Genomic DNA, 12,882 nt, shown 5'->3' with positions numbered 1-12,882 from the left:
GGGACATGATAGCAGTTTTCAGGTTAAACACAGGAATAAATTGCCTAGGGAGGTTGTGGAATCTCCATCTCTGGAGATATTTAAGAGTAGGTTTGATAAATGTCTATCAGGGATGGTCTAGACCGTATTTGGTCCTGCTACAAGGGCAGGGGACTGGACTCGATGACCTCTCGAGGTCCCTTCCAGTCCTAGAGTCTATGAATCTATGAATCTATGAATTCAGTGTACATAATACACCTGGACTTCAGCAAGGCTTTGGACACAGTCCCACATGACATTCTGCTACGTCAGGTGGAGAAATGCAGGCTCGACAGAACTACCATTAAGCGGATACAGACTTGCTTAGACAACCGCAAACAAAGAGTGACGGTTAATGGAGTGATGTCAGACTGGAGAGAGGTCTCAAGTGGGGTTCAACGGGGCTCTGTTCTGGGTCCAGTGTTGTTTAACATCTTCATTAATGACCTGGCTGTGGGAATAAAGAGCAGATCGATCAAATTTGCAGATGACACAAAGCTGCAGGGGGACGTTGCCAACGCTTTAGAGATGGAGCTAAAATTCAGAGGGATCTTGATCCATTGGAGAACTGGTCAGTAGACAACAAAACAAAACTCAACAAAAACAAATGTAAGGGGCTACACTTAGGGGAGAAAAACCAAATGCACCCATCCAAAATGGGGGCTAACGGGCTTGGCAGCAGCACTGCTGAGGCGGATCGGGGAGCTGTGGTGGATCATCACACCCTGAACATGAGTCGGCAATGCGATGCCGGTTTAAAACAAAAGCAAATGTAACATTCAGCTGCACTAACAGAGGTGCAGTGTGCAAGTCATGAGCCGTGAAAGTACTGCTCTGCTCAGCGCTAGGCAGGCCGCGAGCACTGTGTCCAGTTCTGGTCACCACTCCATAGAAAGGAGGTGGAGAAACTGGAAAAAGGATCCAGAGGTGAGCGACGAAGACAATCAAAGGGCGAGAATGCAACCACGTGAGCAAAGGCTGAAGGAACTGGGCATGTCTAGTTTGGAAAAAAGGAGATTAAGGTGGGAATTGACAGTGATCTTCAGATACTTGAAAGGCTGCCATAGAAAAGATGGAGAAAAGTTGCTCTTTCTTGAGCCAGAGGGCAGGACAAGAGGCAGTGGGTTCAAACTGTAGCAGAGCAGATTTAGATTAAATCTCAGGACAAACTTAACAGTGAGAATAGAAGGAGAGTGGAACAGACACCTTGGGAGGTCGTGGAAGCTCCTTCATTGGAGGTTTTCAAAGGGAGGCTGGAGCCACCTGTCCAGGATGGTTCAGACCAGGGGTCGGCAACCTTTCAGAAGTGCTGTGCTGCGTCTTCAGTTATTCACTCTGATTTAAGGTTTTGCATGCCGGTAATATATTTTAATGTTTTTAGAGGGTCTCTTTCTGTAAGTCTATAATATATAACTAAACTATTGCTGTATGTAAAGTAAATAAGATTTTTAAAATGTTTAAGAAGCTTCTTTTAAAATTAAAATGCAGAGCCCCCGAATCGGTGGCCAGGACCCAGGCAGTGAGTGCCACTGAAAATCAGCTCACGTGCCGCCTTCCCTACCTCTGGGTTAGACCCAACAAATTCTCCATCTTGGCCGAGGGTTAGACGAGACAACCCTTGCAGTTCCGTCTGACCCCATGGTTCTGTGAGGCTGCGCGATACCAGACCATGTCACTCTCGAGCATGAGGGTCACAATCCTCAATGCTCTCGAGTGCAAGACCCCAACAGGACAGCATTCTAGAGTAAGACGTCCCAGTCCCTGTGGGGCTCTAGAGCAGGGGTTCTCAAACTGCATCGCACCGCGATCCCCTTCTGACAACAATTCCTACAACACCCCAGGAGGGAGCACCAAAACCTGAGCCCCACTGAGCCCAGCTACCCTCGGGCTTTATGGGGCTCTGGCGTCAGCCCCAGCCCCCAGCAAGTCTAATACCAGACCTGAAGACCCCATTAAAACGGAGTCCCGACCCACAGTTTGAGAACTGCTGCTCTAGAACAAGGGATCCCAATAACGCAGCACTCAAGAGCACCCGATCCCAATGCCACAGCAATCTAGAACAAGGGATCCCATATTGCAGCACCCTAGAGCAAGGGATCCCAGTGCCACAGCGCTGTAGAGCAAGGGATCCCCATACCACGGTGTTCTGGAGCGACAGAGCCAAATACTGGGCCATTCTATAGCAAGTCCACGTGACACTGCAGGATTCTGGAGCAAACACCTTGAACTCGGCACCATTCTAGAGCAATGCCACAAATCCTGCCTGCACTCTCAAGCAGGGGTTCTCAACGCATGGGCCAGGCTCCAGAACGTGCCAAGGAGTCCCAGGGTTGGCTGGGCTCAGTTCTGGGCATTGGGGCCTAGTGTCAGCACCGCTCCGGTACCCGGCTGGGCCAAATTTGAGTGTTTCATGCTGCCCCTGCCCCCAGTTGCTGGGGCATGGGGGTGTTCCTCATTGGTGGGGGGCACAGACTAACACCTGGAGGGGGGAAGCTGAGCCACAGGAGCTGCTGGTGTCACACTCTCCAGCAAATACCGGCCCCCTCCAGTGTAACCCCCACCCCCACAGCCAGGTGATGCCTTATCTTCCATACCCGCCATCCTGCTCCCCAGCCCCATTTCCCCCTGACGTATAAGCCCCTTCCCCACACTGGGTGACTCCCCCTCTGTCAACATCCAGATCTTCCCCTGCTGCCCCCCGCCCTTCTGCCCCCCCCAACTCCTTCCCTCTGGCCCCCACCCACCTAACCCAGGACCCCAAATCCCTCCATCCCGTTTACGCGGAGTTGCCCTCATAGACTCCAAGGGGCACAGCCCTAAGAGGCCCATCTCACCCAGGCGACCATCTCTGCCAGAGGGACGCAGCCCTGCAGCTCTGGGTTGACCAGCGCCAGGGAGCCCTCAATCTGCCCCCCTTGCTGGAGGGAGGAAATTCCAGACTGTGTGTGTCACCCACACAACACCCCCCCCCAAGACCCCCTCTGCAGTGGACCCGGGTCCGGGTAAAGCTGCATTGTGGGGGCGGCCGGGCACTAAGGTATCAGATTTTTCTACCCTGGGGCAACTACTTGGGGGGAGAACCACTTAAAGTGCCCCCACATTGCAGACTCCAGCACTGGAAGGTGGTTGGGAGGGGAAATCCTACACACTCTTCCCGCCCCTCCCCCCCAGCAAAGCCAGGCTCATCTGCGGGTCTGCAGCTCAAAGGTCGCAGAGCCGTCAGGTCACCAGGGCGACTTACCCTGCTGCACTTGGGCAGCCAGGGCTGCTGACTCGCCACCTCCACCACTGCCCCTTTCAGCTGCCAGTCTGCCAGTGCCTGCGCTCCCCTCCCCTGCCCTCCAGCCAGGCAGAGAGAAGGGCAGGCCGGGGAGGGGGCAGCAGGAGTCCTGCCACCTCCCCCTCTCTAACCGCTAGATCCACTTCCCTCCCATTGCTGGGGCTAGGAAACCAGAGTCCTGCTCCCTCACCCCCGCCCAACCACTAGAGTCCTACTTCCCTCCCAGTTCTAGCCATAAACCCAGGAGTCCTGGCTCCCTCCCTCCACCTTCTAACCACTAGACCCCCACTCCCCTCCACAGCCAGATTAACGCCAAGGAGTTACTAGTCTAACCAGCAGACTAGGTGTTGGTGGGAGCTGGACTCCTGGTTTCCTGTGCTGCTTGTCAGACATCGTGGAGGCAGGCTGGCCTAGTGGTGTGGGAGTGGTGGAAAGAGAAGGGTATAGGACGTGGATGCGAGGGTGGGTTTTGGTGGATCGAGGAGGAGGGAGATGGGATGTTGACATGGATAGAATTCTGGGCGGGTATGATGCGGAGGATGGGCGTCATGGATGAGATGCAGGGGGTATGGGAGCATGGGGATCATGGATGGAGATCGGGGCGGGTTATGATGGCGGGCAGATAGAGGTGTTGCATGAGGAAGAGGCAGGGGTTATGGATGGAGAGGTCATAGATGGAGAAGATGGGTGCCATGAATGAAGCTGCAGGGGTATGGAGGGAGATGGGTGCATGATGGAGATGTGGGAAGTATGAGAGAGGAGGAGATGAGGGTACAGGGATGGAGATTTGCTGTATGGAGGGAGATCTGGCAATGGTCTGGGATGGAGGGTGGAGCAGAGGATGCATTGATGGAGATTGTGGGGCATGCATGGAGAGATGCGGGGTTATGATGAGGGAGAAGGGGTGCATGGATGAGATGTGGGTGCATGGATGAGATGCAGGAGTTATGGATGAGGGAGATGCGTGCATGGATGAGATGCGGGTGGTATGATGGAGTGGAGGTCATAGGGCGTATGCAAGCGATCGAGATTCAGGGGGTGCATGAGGGAGGAAGGAGATGGGATGCATGGAGAGATGTGCGGGGTGCATGATGAGAGCGGGGTTATGGATGGAGGAGATGGGTGCATGATGCAGAGATGCGGTGTATGGAATGGAGGTGGAGTATGAGGGTGCAATGATGGAACTGTGGAGGTTGCATGGATTGGAGATCGGGGTGTATGATTGGAGGTGGGAGTTAAGGGCGTATGCAAGGATGGAAGGTCAGGAGGTGCATGGAGGGGATGGAAGAAATCGGGGCCGTGCATGTGGAGATTGGAGGTGTGAGAGCGAGAGGGAGATGGGAGTACATGGATGGTCTATCGGGGGGGTGCATGATGTGATGGGGGAACAGGCAGACAGCAGACGGCATGGTGTATTTGAATAAGTTATTGCGCTCTCTCAGTTTATGTTTTTTACATGGTACAGAAAATGCGGGGGGGTTTGCCCAACTCCAGCACGGCCGGCGGGGGGGGGGATATATGACAGTAAAAAGGTCTCCTTGGTTACTGGTGTAGTATGCACATCCCTCATCCCCTCCCCGACCCCCATCCCACCCCACAGGCTAAGAACCTATTTCCCCCCCCGCACTCCCCAGTCACAGGTGCCAGCCAGATTCCCCCACCCCACCGCCCAATAGGGGTCACCACACTTGTGGGGAATTCCTCCTCCCACTATCTGCTCCCCTACACTGCCACAATCCCCCCTTGCTTCAGGGTGGGGGATGCTATATTCAACCCTACAATTCTCTTCTGCGGGGTGGGGGGAATAGAGCTATATGGTTAACCCTTTCCTCACCGCCTTCCCCCCCACCCCGCATTCACAGTGATTGGAGGGGTGGGTGCAGCTAGTTAGCTTTCATCACCCACCCACCCACACCAGGCCCTGTGCTCAGGGGCCATTTCTGGGGCTAGATTTTTAACCCTTTCTTTGCCATCGGCTTCCAAAGGTGTGAGTGCCATGACCTTCCCCCTTGACCTCCCTTTGCCAGGTCTAAGTGCTGAGGGGTCCCCTGGTCCCCAGGGAGCACTGAAGAGCAGGAGGTGGGATTTATAAGAGTGGAGGAAGAAGGAGATTTCTGGCCCTTTAAGTGGTCAGGGCAAAAGATGGTGTCTCCCACTCCCTGACGGCATGCAAACTCCCCCCCCCTCCGCAAACACACTTCCGATATATCCCATAGACATCACTAGAGGTAGAACCCAGGTGTCCTGGCTCCCAAGCCCCTGCTCTAACCACTAAACCCCACTCCCCCCTCAGAGCGAGGGATAGAACCCGAGTCCTGGCTCTCAGCCCCCTCCCTGCTCTAACCACTAGCCCCCACTCCCCTCCCAGTGCTGGGTCCCACCCAGCATATACCACTCTCTCTTGGATGCCATAAGAACAGCTCCTCTGTATGTCATAGTCCCAACATCATGACAAGAGATGAGGAGGGTGATTCTCCTTTAGCTCCCTGGCTGGGAGGCACTGCCATGGGGAAGCTCGCAGCACCAGAGCCTCCCCAACTGGGGTCACTGCCATGGGGAAGCTCACAGAGCCAGGTACAGATGACCTTGTCAAAGGAGCCCACAAAATTACCAACACGGAACAGGGACCGAACAGTACCAATCAAGTCCACTGCAAGCGTCCTGGGTCCTGGCATGGCCCAGCCAGCAGGAAGTGCCTAAACCCAACTGTGATGCCAGTTCCCCACACTGATCCATCCCTGAGGGCCCAGGTATCTATAACCTACCCCCTTTCTTTCCTCCATCACCTCCCTCAGCCTCGTTTCTCTTCTCTCCTTCCCTTCGTTCTCTCATTTCCCTCTCCCCTATTTTCCTTTCCTCCTTCTCTCCACTGGCATCTTTCTCCTCCTCTGGCTATATTTGCTCCTTCCTCATTTCTGCATGGATGGAGATACCTTCCCCTCTAAAGACACAACCACAGTCACCGTGGCAAAAGAAATGCAGCCTGAGATACACCCCAGCACACAGAGGAGGCTAGAAGAGAAGGGAACTAATAGAGAAAGAACAAAAGAAGGTAGAGAAAGGAAGAGGAAAACAAAATGGGGGGAAAAAGGAACCTGTAAATGGATATTTAAAGAAAATCAATAGAGAAGTGCAGAGAAATGAACGAAAGAAGGAATGAATGAAAGAGTGCAGAGAGAGGAAAGCATCAAAGAAAACTTGCAAATGGCAACGAACGAGAAAAGGAACAAAGAAAAGAGTGCAGCGAAAAGAAGAAGAAAAGAGCCGGAAAGTGGAAAAGAAAAAAAGACGGTGAGACAGAAAGGACGGAAGAAGACAGCAAATAGAAAGAAAGAGCAAAGCGGAGCATGGGGGCAGCTGGCCTCAAGCTGGGTTAACGATGGCCGCTGCTGGGCCTTGCTAATGCATGGGCGGTCGTGCCCACGCTTGCTAAGAAAAGGGCTTTTTCGAGCGTTCTTCGGTGGAGGGAAGACAAAGAGATGGGTTCCCTATCTGGCGGTTGAGAGGGGAACGGGTATCTGACGGCAAGGTGTTGGCAGCCAGCTGCCACTGTTACTTTAGCCGGACGGACGTTGGTGTCTATATTTCCAGCTCCCCTTGAGTCATCTCTCTGGGTTAGGTTGCTTCCGAGGGAAGAAAGTGGCCTGGGCCCTTCTCTGTGTCCCCATTTGCTGATGCGGTTTCCCTATCTGGTTCATTTGGAAAACAACAAAGATGGTGGAGGAGCCATTTCCTCTCAGGATCGGGCAGGGGGAAGGGACCAGTGCAGCAGCACGGAAAATGGCTGACGAGTGACTTCCTGTCAGGGTTGGCCATTGTGGGGCAGCAAAGATGGCAGAGAAACCATTTCCTCTCATGATCTGTGGGGTAAGGGACTGGCATGGCTACAAGGAAAATGGCTGATGAGTGACTTCCTGTCAGGGTTGGGCATTGTGGGGCAGCAAAGATGGCAGAGAAATCATTTCCTCTCATGATCTGTGGGGTAAGGGACTGGCATGGCTACAAGGAAAATGGCTGACGAGTGACTTCCTGTCAGGATTGGCCATTCTGGAACTGAGGAAAATGGCATCAGGAGACATTTCTTCTCAGGATCCATACCAAGGGGAGCTGGTGCAATGATAACCAGAATGGCGATGGGCAGTTTCCTAACCGAGGCTGGCCATTATGGGGCAAAAAAGATGGCAGAGGAGCCACTTCTAGTCAGGATCTGCGAGGAAGAGATTGGAGCAGGGAGGGGGTCACTTCCTGTTAGGAATTGGCCCCTGTGGGGACAAAAAAAAGTATTTGGGGCTGGCCCGATGATGACAAACAAAATGGCTGACAGGTGGCTTCCTGTTGGGAATCCTGGCACCTGCCCATGGCAGCCAAAATGGCCAACAGGTGACTTCCTGTCAGCAATATTGCCAAGTTTCCACGGCTACCAAAATAGCCGACAAGGTGACTTCCTGTTGGGAATCTTGCAGTGACCAAAATGACCGACAGGGTGACTTCCTCTTAGGAATCCCATCACCGTCCCATAGCTATCAAAATGGCCAACACGGTGACTTCCTGTCAGGAATCCCGCCAAGCTCCCATGGCTACCAAAACGGCCGACGGGGTGACTTCCTATCACAAATCCTGCCAAAATGGCCAAATTGGAGAAGCCTCCAGGGTGCAGAGGGAGCAAGAAAGGGGGGACAAGGAGGGGTTTTAGTCCAGTGGCACCCCGTCTGTGATCCACAGGCGGGCCCCACTCCACACAGTCTCTGAGGTGGAGGGTGGCTGGCAGGCCCCGGTTGGGGGATGGTCGGGGGGGCTGGCCTAGCAGGGCGAGGTGGATATGTGCATGTGCTCAGGGTACTTGATAGCGGGGGGGTAATTCTGGGTCATCTGGATGGAGACGTCGCTGGAGATGTCGGAGGGGCTGCGCCCGCGGTGCCACACCTCCGGGTGCAGGAACTGGCCCGAGTAGTCGGAGCAGTCGCTCAGGCGCGGGCGGTAGAAGGCCGGGTGGGGACGGTACATCTCCTCTTCCGCGTAGCGCTTGGTGAAGAGGTACACGGACATCACACCGGCGCCCTGCAGGAGGTGGGAGACAGTGAGTGGAAGGGGATAGCAGAACCCTGCTCCCTTCCTAGAGCTGGGGATGGAACCCAGGAGTCCTGGATCTCCCCTGCCCCCAATCCACTAGATCCCACTCCCCCGCCCAAGCTGGGGATAGAACCCAGGCATCCTGACTCCCAGCCCCTGCCTGCTCTAACCACTAGTCCACACTCTCCTCCCAGAGCCGGGCATAGAACCCAGGAGTCCTGGCTCCCAGCCCTCTTGCTCTAATCACCAGACCTCCCTCCCCTCCCAATTGGGTCCATCTACCTCATCTATTTTAAAGATTCCCCCGTTTGTAATTTGAGGTCAGAGACTTTCTAGGCTCCCCCAACAGCTCTCGCCACTGCCCCCTGCTGGATAGATTAGAACTGCCCCTCTCCGTGTGTCACAGTCACCGTACTGTGCCAGCAGATGGGATTCTCATTAGTTCGCCTGAAGGATCAGCGGAAAGGTGTTCTAAGTTCTACCCATGGTGGCGCCAGAGCCACCGAATCTCGCAGGGCCCAGCGGGAGGGTTGGGATGGGGTGTGGGGCCAAGTTCAGACTCTTTGAGGGAAAAAAGGAACGGAGGAGGCTGGCGAAGCGAGAGACAGCCATAGATAGTCGGAAATACTGCTCCGACCGCTGGCCGATTCTCCATCATCGTTGAATGCTGGAGATGTAGAGAACTAATCCCCAGAGACAGGCCGCAAGACAGTCGTAAAGCTTGGCTGAGATCTGCAGCGCTCTGAGGCTATGTTAGAGAGCCCCTCCCTTTCGCTGAGATGCGACGCCTGCTGGGGTGGGCGCTGGGGTTGACTATACAGGTGACCTCCTCTCCCAGCACTGAGAAGCGCCCCTCTGGGGCGGGGTGCAGGGGCGTGTTATACAGGGGACCCCCCACCAGGCTCCTGAGATGCGCTGCCTCTGGGGGGGTGCAGGATTGGTTTATAAGGGCTCAGCCTGTGCTGAGATTGCAACGCCTCGGGGTGGGCTGGAGTCTGTTACGTGAGGACTATAACAATGTCAGGATCGGAGTGGTCGAGCATGTGCATGATGTAACTGGTCTGGTGGTCTGGTCCACACTGGGTCTGGGTTGTGGTCGTGGGCCAACTAGTTCTTTAAAGCCTCCACTTGACGGGGAATCTCACATCCTGTGAGCTGATGTCCAGAGCTCTCCCCCCTCGAGTTGAACTTTGTTCCTAATATCTAACCTACATTCTCCTTGCTGTGGATTAGCCAATTACTTCTTTGTCCCAAGCCTCCAGCGGACGCAGAAAACAGACTATTTGCAACTTTTAACAACAGTCCTTATGTGAGACTAGGTGCTCGGGTCCCCCCTTGGGCTTCTTTTCTGATAAACGGCGTTTTTTTAAACTTCCTTTGCCCGGGGGTTTTTCTGGCTGCTGCTCTGTCAATTTGTGCCTCTTCCCAAGGCAGTGCCCGCAACTGGCGGCAGCAAGGTCTCCCCAGCGCCAAGCAAGCGGGACAATCCCCTACCGCATGCTTACATGTGACCTCCCGTTGCCTCACCAGAATGACGGTCACTTTTTTTGGCAACTGCCATCGTTGCTCGTATCGGCTTCATGACCATTTTATACCCTGCCCTTTTCAGCGTCTGCCCCCTGCCAGCTAGCCCACTTTTGTAGCCTGCCTGGTTTTTGCTCCCAGTGATGGACTTCGGCCTGTTGTGGACTGGCATTTCATCTGGTCCATTTAGCCATGTCTGCATTTCGGCTGGGGTCTTTGAATAGTCTGGTGAATCCATCCTCCAAGGGCTCACAGGCCGGTGCAACCATTTAGTGTACTAGAATTTGCGGGCGCTTTTCTTGCTAGCACCGCAGGTGGCCGGTTCTTTGGCCGCCCGGTCCCGCCCTCATTAGGCGGAGGGAGTGGGGCAGGGGAGGCGCGGGAGAGCCCACCTGCCCCAATAAGGGGGGGCGGGCAGCACGCAGGGGAATCCTCGCCCCAGCTCCCCTGCCTCCGTCTCCACCCCGATCATGCGCCATAGCCGCTTCACTTCTCCCACCTCAGGTTTAGCGTAAGTCTGTGGGCGCCCAAGCTGGGGGGAGACGTGAAGCGTGTGGCGTGTCGAGTGGAGGCGGACAGGAGTGAGCTGAGGGGGGCATGGGGGGGGTTCGGTGGTGGGGGTGGGGCGCGCAGGGGGGGTGCTCGGGCGGAGGGGGGGAGCTGCTGCAGGGGTTGCCTCAAGGCAGGGACTCAGGAATGGGGGAGGGCACAAGGTGGACGTTTCGCCTAGGGCGCGAAACATCCTTGCACCGGCTCTGCAGCTGGTCCATTTCAGACCACATCTGCAGTTCAGCCGGGTCGTTGTGAACGCTAATCCCATCCTCCCAAGGGCTCACACCCTCTCCCAGCTTGGGGGCATCTGCCAATGCCACTCTCCACTCCATAATCCGAGTCGTTAGTTAAAAGAGTGAATAGTACCGGATCCACGGCTGACCCCTGCAGGCTTCACTAGATCCACCTCCCAGCTATTAGTGGTAACGACGCTTAGAGTACGGTCTTCCAACTAACGGTGCATCTGCCCTATAGTAAATTCATCTAGAAAGAGCCACATTTCCCTAGTCTGCTAACGAGAACGTCACATGGGCCTTGCTAAAATCAAGATCTCTCACATCTACTGCTTCCCCCCGTCCACTTGGCCAGTAATCCTGTCAAAGCAGGAAATGAGGTTGGCTTGGCGTGATTTGTTCTTGACAAAGCCACGCTGGCTGTTCCTTATAACTCCGTTATCCTCCAGGTGCACAGCAAACTGGTTCTTTCATATCTGTGCAGTGTCTTTCTCCAGTGGGGCACGGGGCCTCTTTATATCAGAATTTCACACCGGGTGCTGAGATGCGGCCACCTCTGGGGTGGGACACGGGGACTGTTGATATGGGGATCTCTTGCCCAGCCCTGAAACGCAGCCGTTTCCGAAGTAGGGCGCTGGGGGTGTTTACACAGAGACCCCCGCTCCTGGCACTATTCAATGGCTGCACCACACAAAAGTTTGGGATGGGAGTTGAAAGAGAATCTCACATCCAACCACAACCTCAAGCAGGATTTGGGGGGGCGCTGACTGCTAGGGGAGAGCACCCCCTACTGAGCCCCCACTCCCTGCAGGACAGCCGCCCTAGTGCCGCACTGGGGCATTGGGGCCAGCCCTGACTGCCAGGGGAGAGCTCCCCCTACCGAGCCCCCCACCCTGCTCCCAGGCCCCTCACCAGAGAGGATGAAGAAGATGCCGGAGACGAAGGCCAGGATGGTCCTCTGCGGCCGGATGTGGCCGATGTTGCTGATGACGAAGGCCGTGAAGACAAGGAAGAGGCTGACCATGGGGAAGGGGGTGGCCGTGCGAACTGTCTCTGGGGGGTGGGGAACACCAGACAGTCAAAGCACCTCCACCCCTTTCCCCCACCCCACAGGATAAAGACCACCCTCTCCCAGGCCCCCCAACACTCTCCTCACCTCCCATCCCCCATGTACTCCACCCACCCATGAGCACACCTCCTCCCCCCGTCTCCTCTTGTCCCCACTGCCCCCTACAAACTCCAGCTCTACCCCCCTACGTCCCGCCCCTAACAGCTCCCAACCCCATGGAGGACCAGGGTGCCAGGAGGCTGGGCTTCATGCCACATGCTATCTTGCTCAGAGCTGAACACAGTCCTGGGACATGCCTGCGACATGGCTGCCATCTTCTCTCCACAGCACGTGGGAGCTGACACATTTTCTCCCCACGCACACCCTCTTGCTCGTGCGCTCTGTCTTGAAGTCCCCGGGACGAGACGGCCCCTCTCACTTACTCAAGATGTTCTCCGTGTTTTCCGTCACCAGGTTTATCTCGGGTTCCAGGAAATACTCTGATGCCACGCACCGGCCCTTCTCCCGGCCTGCAAGGGGCAAGAGATGGTGTTACCTGACAATGCTCCAGTCAGGGCACTGCTCTGGGGAAACTCACAGCACCAAGAAGTCCCCAGCCAGGGCAGTGCTATGAGGATGCAAAGAGGCCCTGGCTGGGGGCACTGCCGGGGGAAGCTCGCAACACCAGCGAGTCTCCCACACACACAGCTGGGGGCACTGCTTGGGGAAGCTCGCAACACAGGCCTCGTACCGGCGAAGAAGCAGACTCTCCAAAGCCCGGCGTGCAGCGCCATCTTGATCTCGGTGGTCTGGTTCTGCTGCAGCACGATGCCCTCCTCCATGTAAAGCCAGTAGTCGGTGCTGACCGCGATGCCCACCAGCAGCAGCCCACAGGCCCCGAACACGCTACTGAGCAGCGTCAGCGCGCGACTGCTGCAGTTACTCATCCTAAGGGACAGGGGGCACCACACACAGCACGCGGACCTGGGCAGGGAGAAACAGGCTCAGTAGCCACTGCCAGCCACCCCCGCACCCCCGCTCTAACCACTAGACCCCACTCCCCTCCCAGAGCCCGGGATGGAACCCAGGAGTCCTGGCTCCTCTTAAACTGCACTCCCTGCAGCATAGTGCCCCCCGCAGAGCCCCCCACCCCCCAT

At 55.8% G+C, this 12,882-nt stretch overlaps 2 protein-coding genes across 2 annotated transcripts in view; both read right to left on the bottom strand.

Moving 5' to 3' along the window:
- LOC116834908 (voltage-dependent calcium channel gamma-8 subunit-like) overlaps positions 1 to 12,707 on the bottom strand; it is a 32,073-nt gene extending 19,366 nt beyond the window's left edge. Inside the window, exons 1-3 of the mRNA XM_032797324.2 lie at positions 12,477 to 12,707; positions 12,169 to 12,255; positions 11,590 to 11,730 (exon numbers count right to left, since the gene is read on the bottom strand). Of these exons, the coding sequence (XP_032653215.1) occupies positions 11,590 to 11,730; positions 12,169 to 12,255; positions 12,477 to 12,672 (424 nt within the window). The 5' untranslated portion in view covers positions 12,673 to 12,707. The remainder of the gene's footprint in view (positions 1 to 11,589; positions 11,731 to 12,168; positions 12,256 to 12,476) is intronic.
- LOC142047507 (voltage-dependent calcium channel gamma-7 subunit-like) lies at positions 6,910 to 8,352 on the bottom strand. The gene has a single exon (XM_075070761.1). It carries the CDS (start codon positions 8,342 to 8,344, stop codon positions 8,099 to 8,101), a length of 246 nt encoding a protein of 81 aa, XP_074926862.1. The 5' UTR covers positions 8,345 to 8,352; the 3' UTR covers positions 6,910 to 8,098.
- Positions 12,708 to 12,882: the final 175 nt, after the last annotated feature.

Source organism: Chelonoidis abingdonii, chromosome 11 (assembly GCF_003597395.2).
Source record: "Chelonoidis abingdonii isolate Lonesome George chromosome 11, CheloAbing_2.0, whole genome shotgun sequence".
In the NCBI taxonomy this organism is placed as follows: Eukaryota; Metazoa; Chordata; order Testudines; family Testudinidae; genus Chelonoidis; species Chelonoidis abingdonii.
The sequence above is the reverse complement of the archived record's forward strand: the minus strand, read 5'-3'. Positions and strand labels throughout refer to the sequence as shown.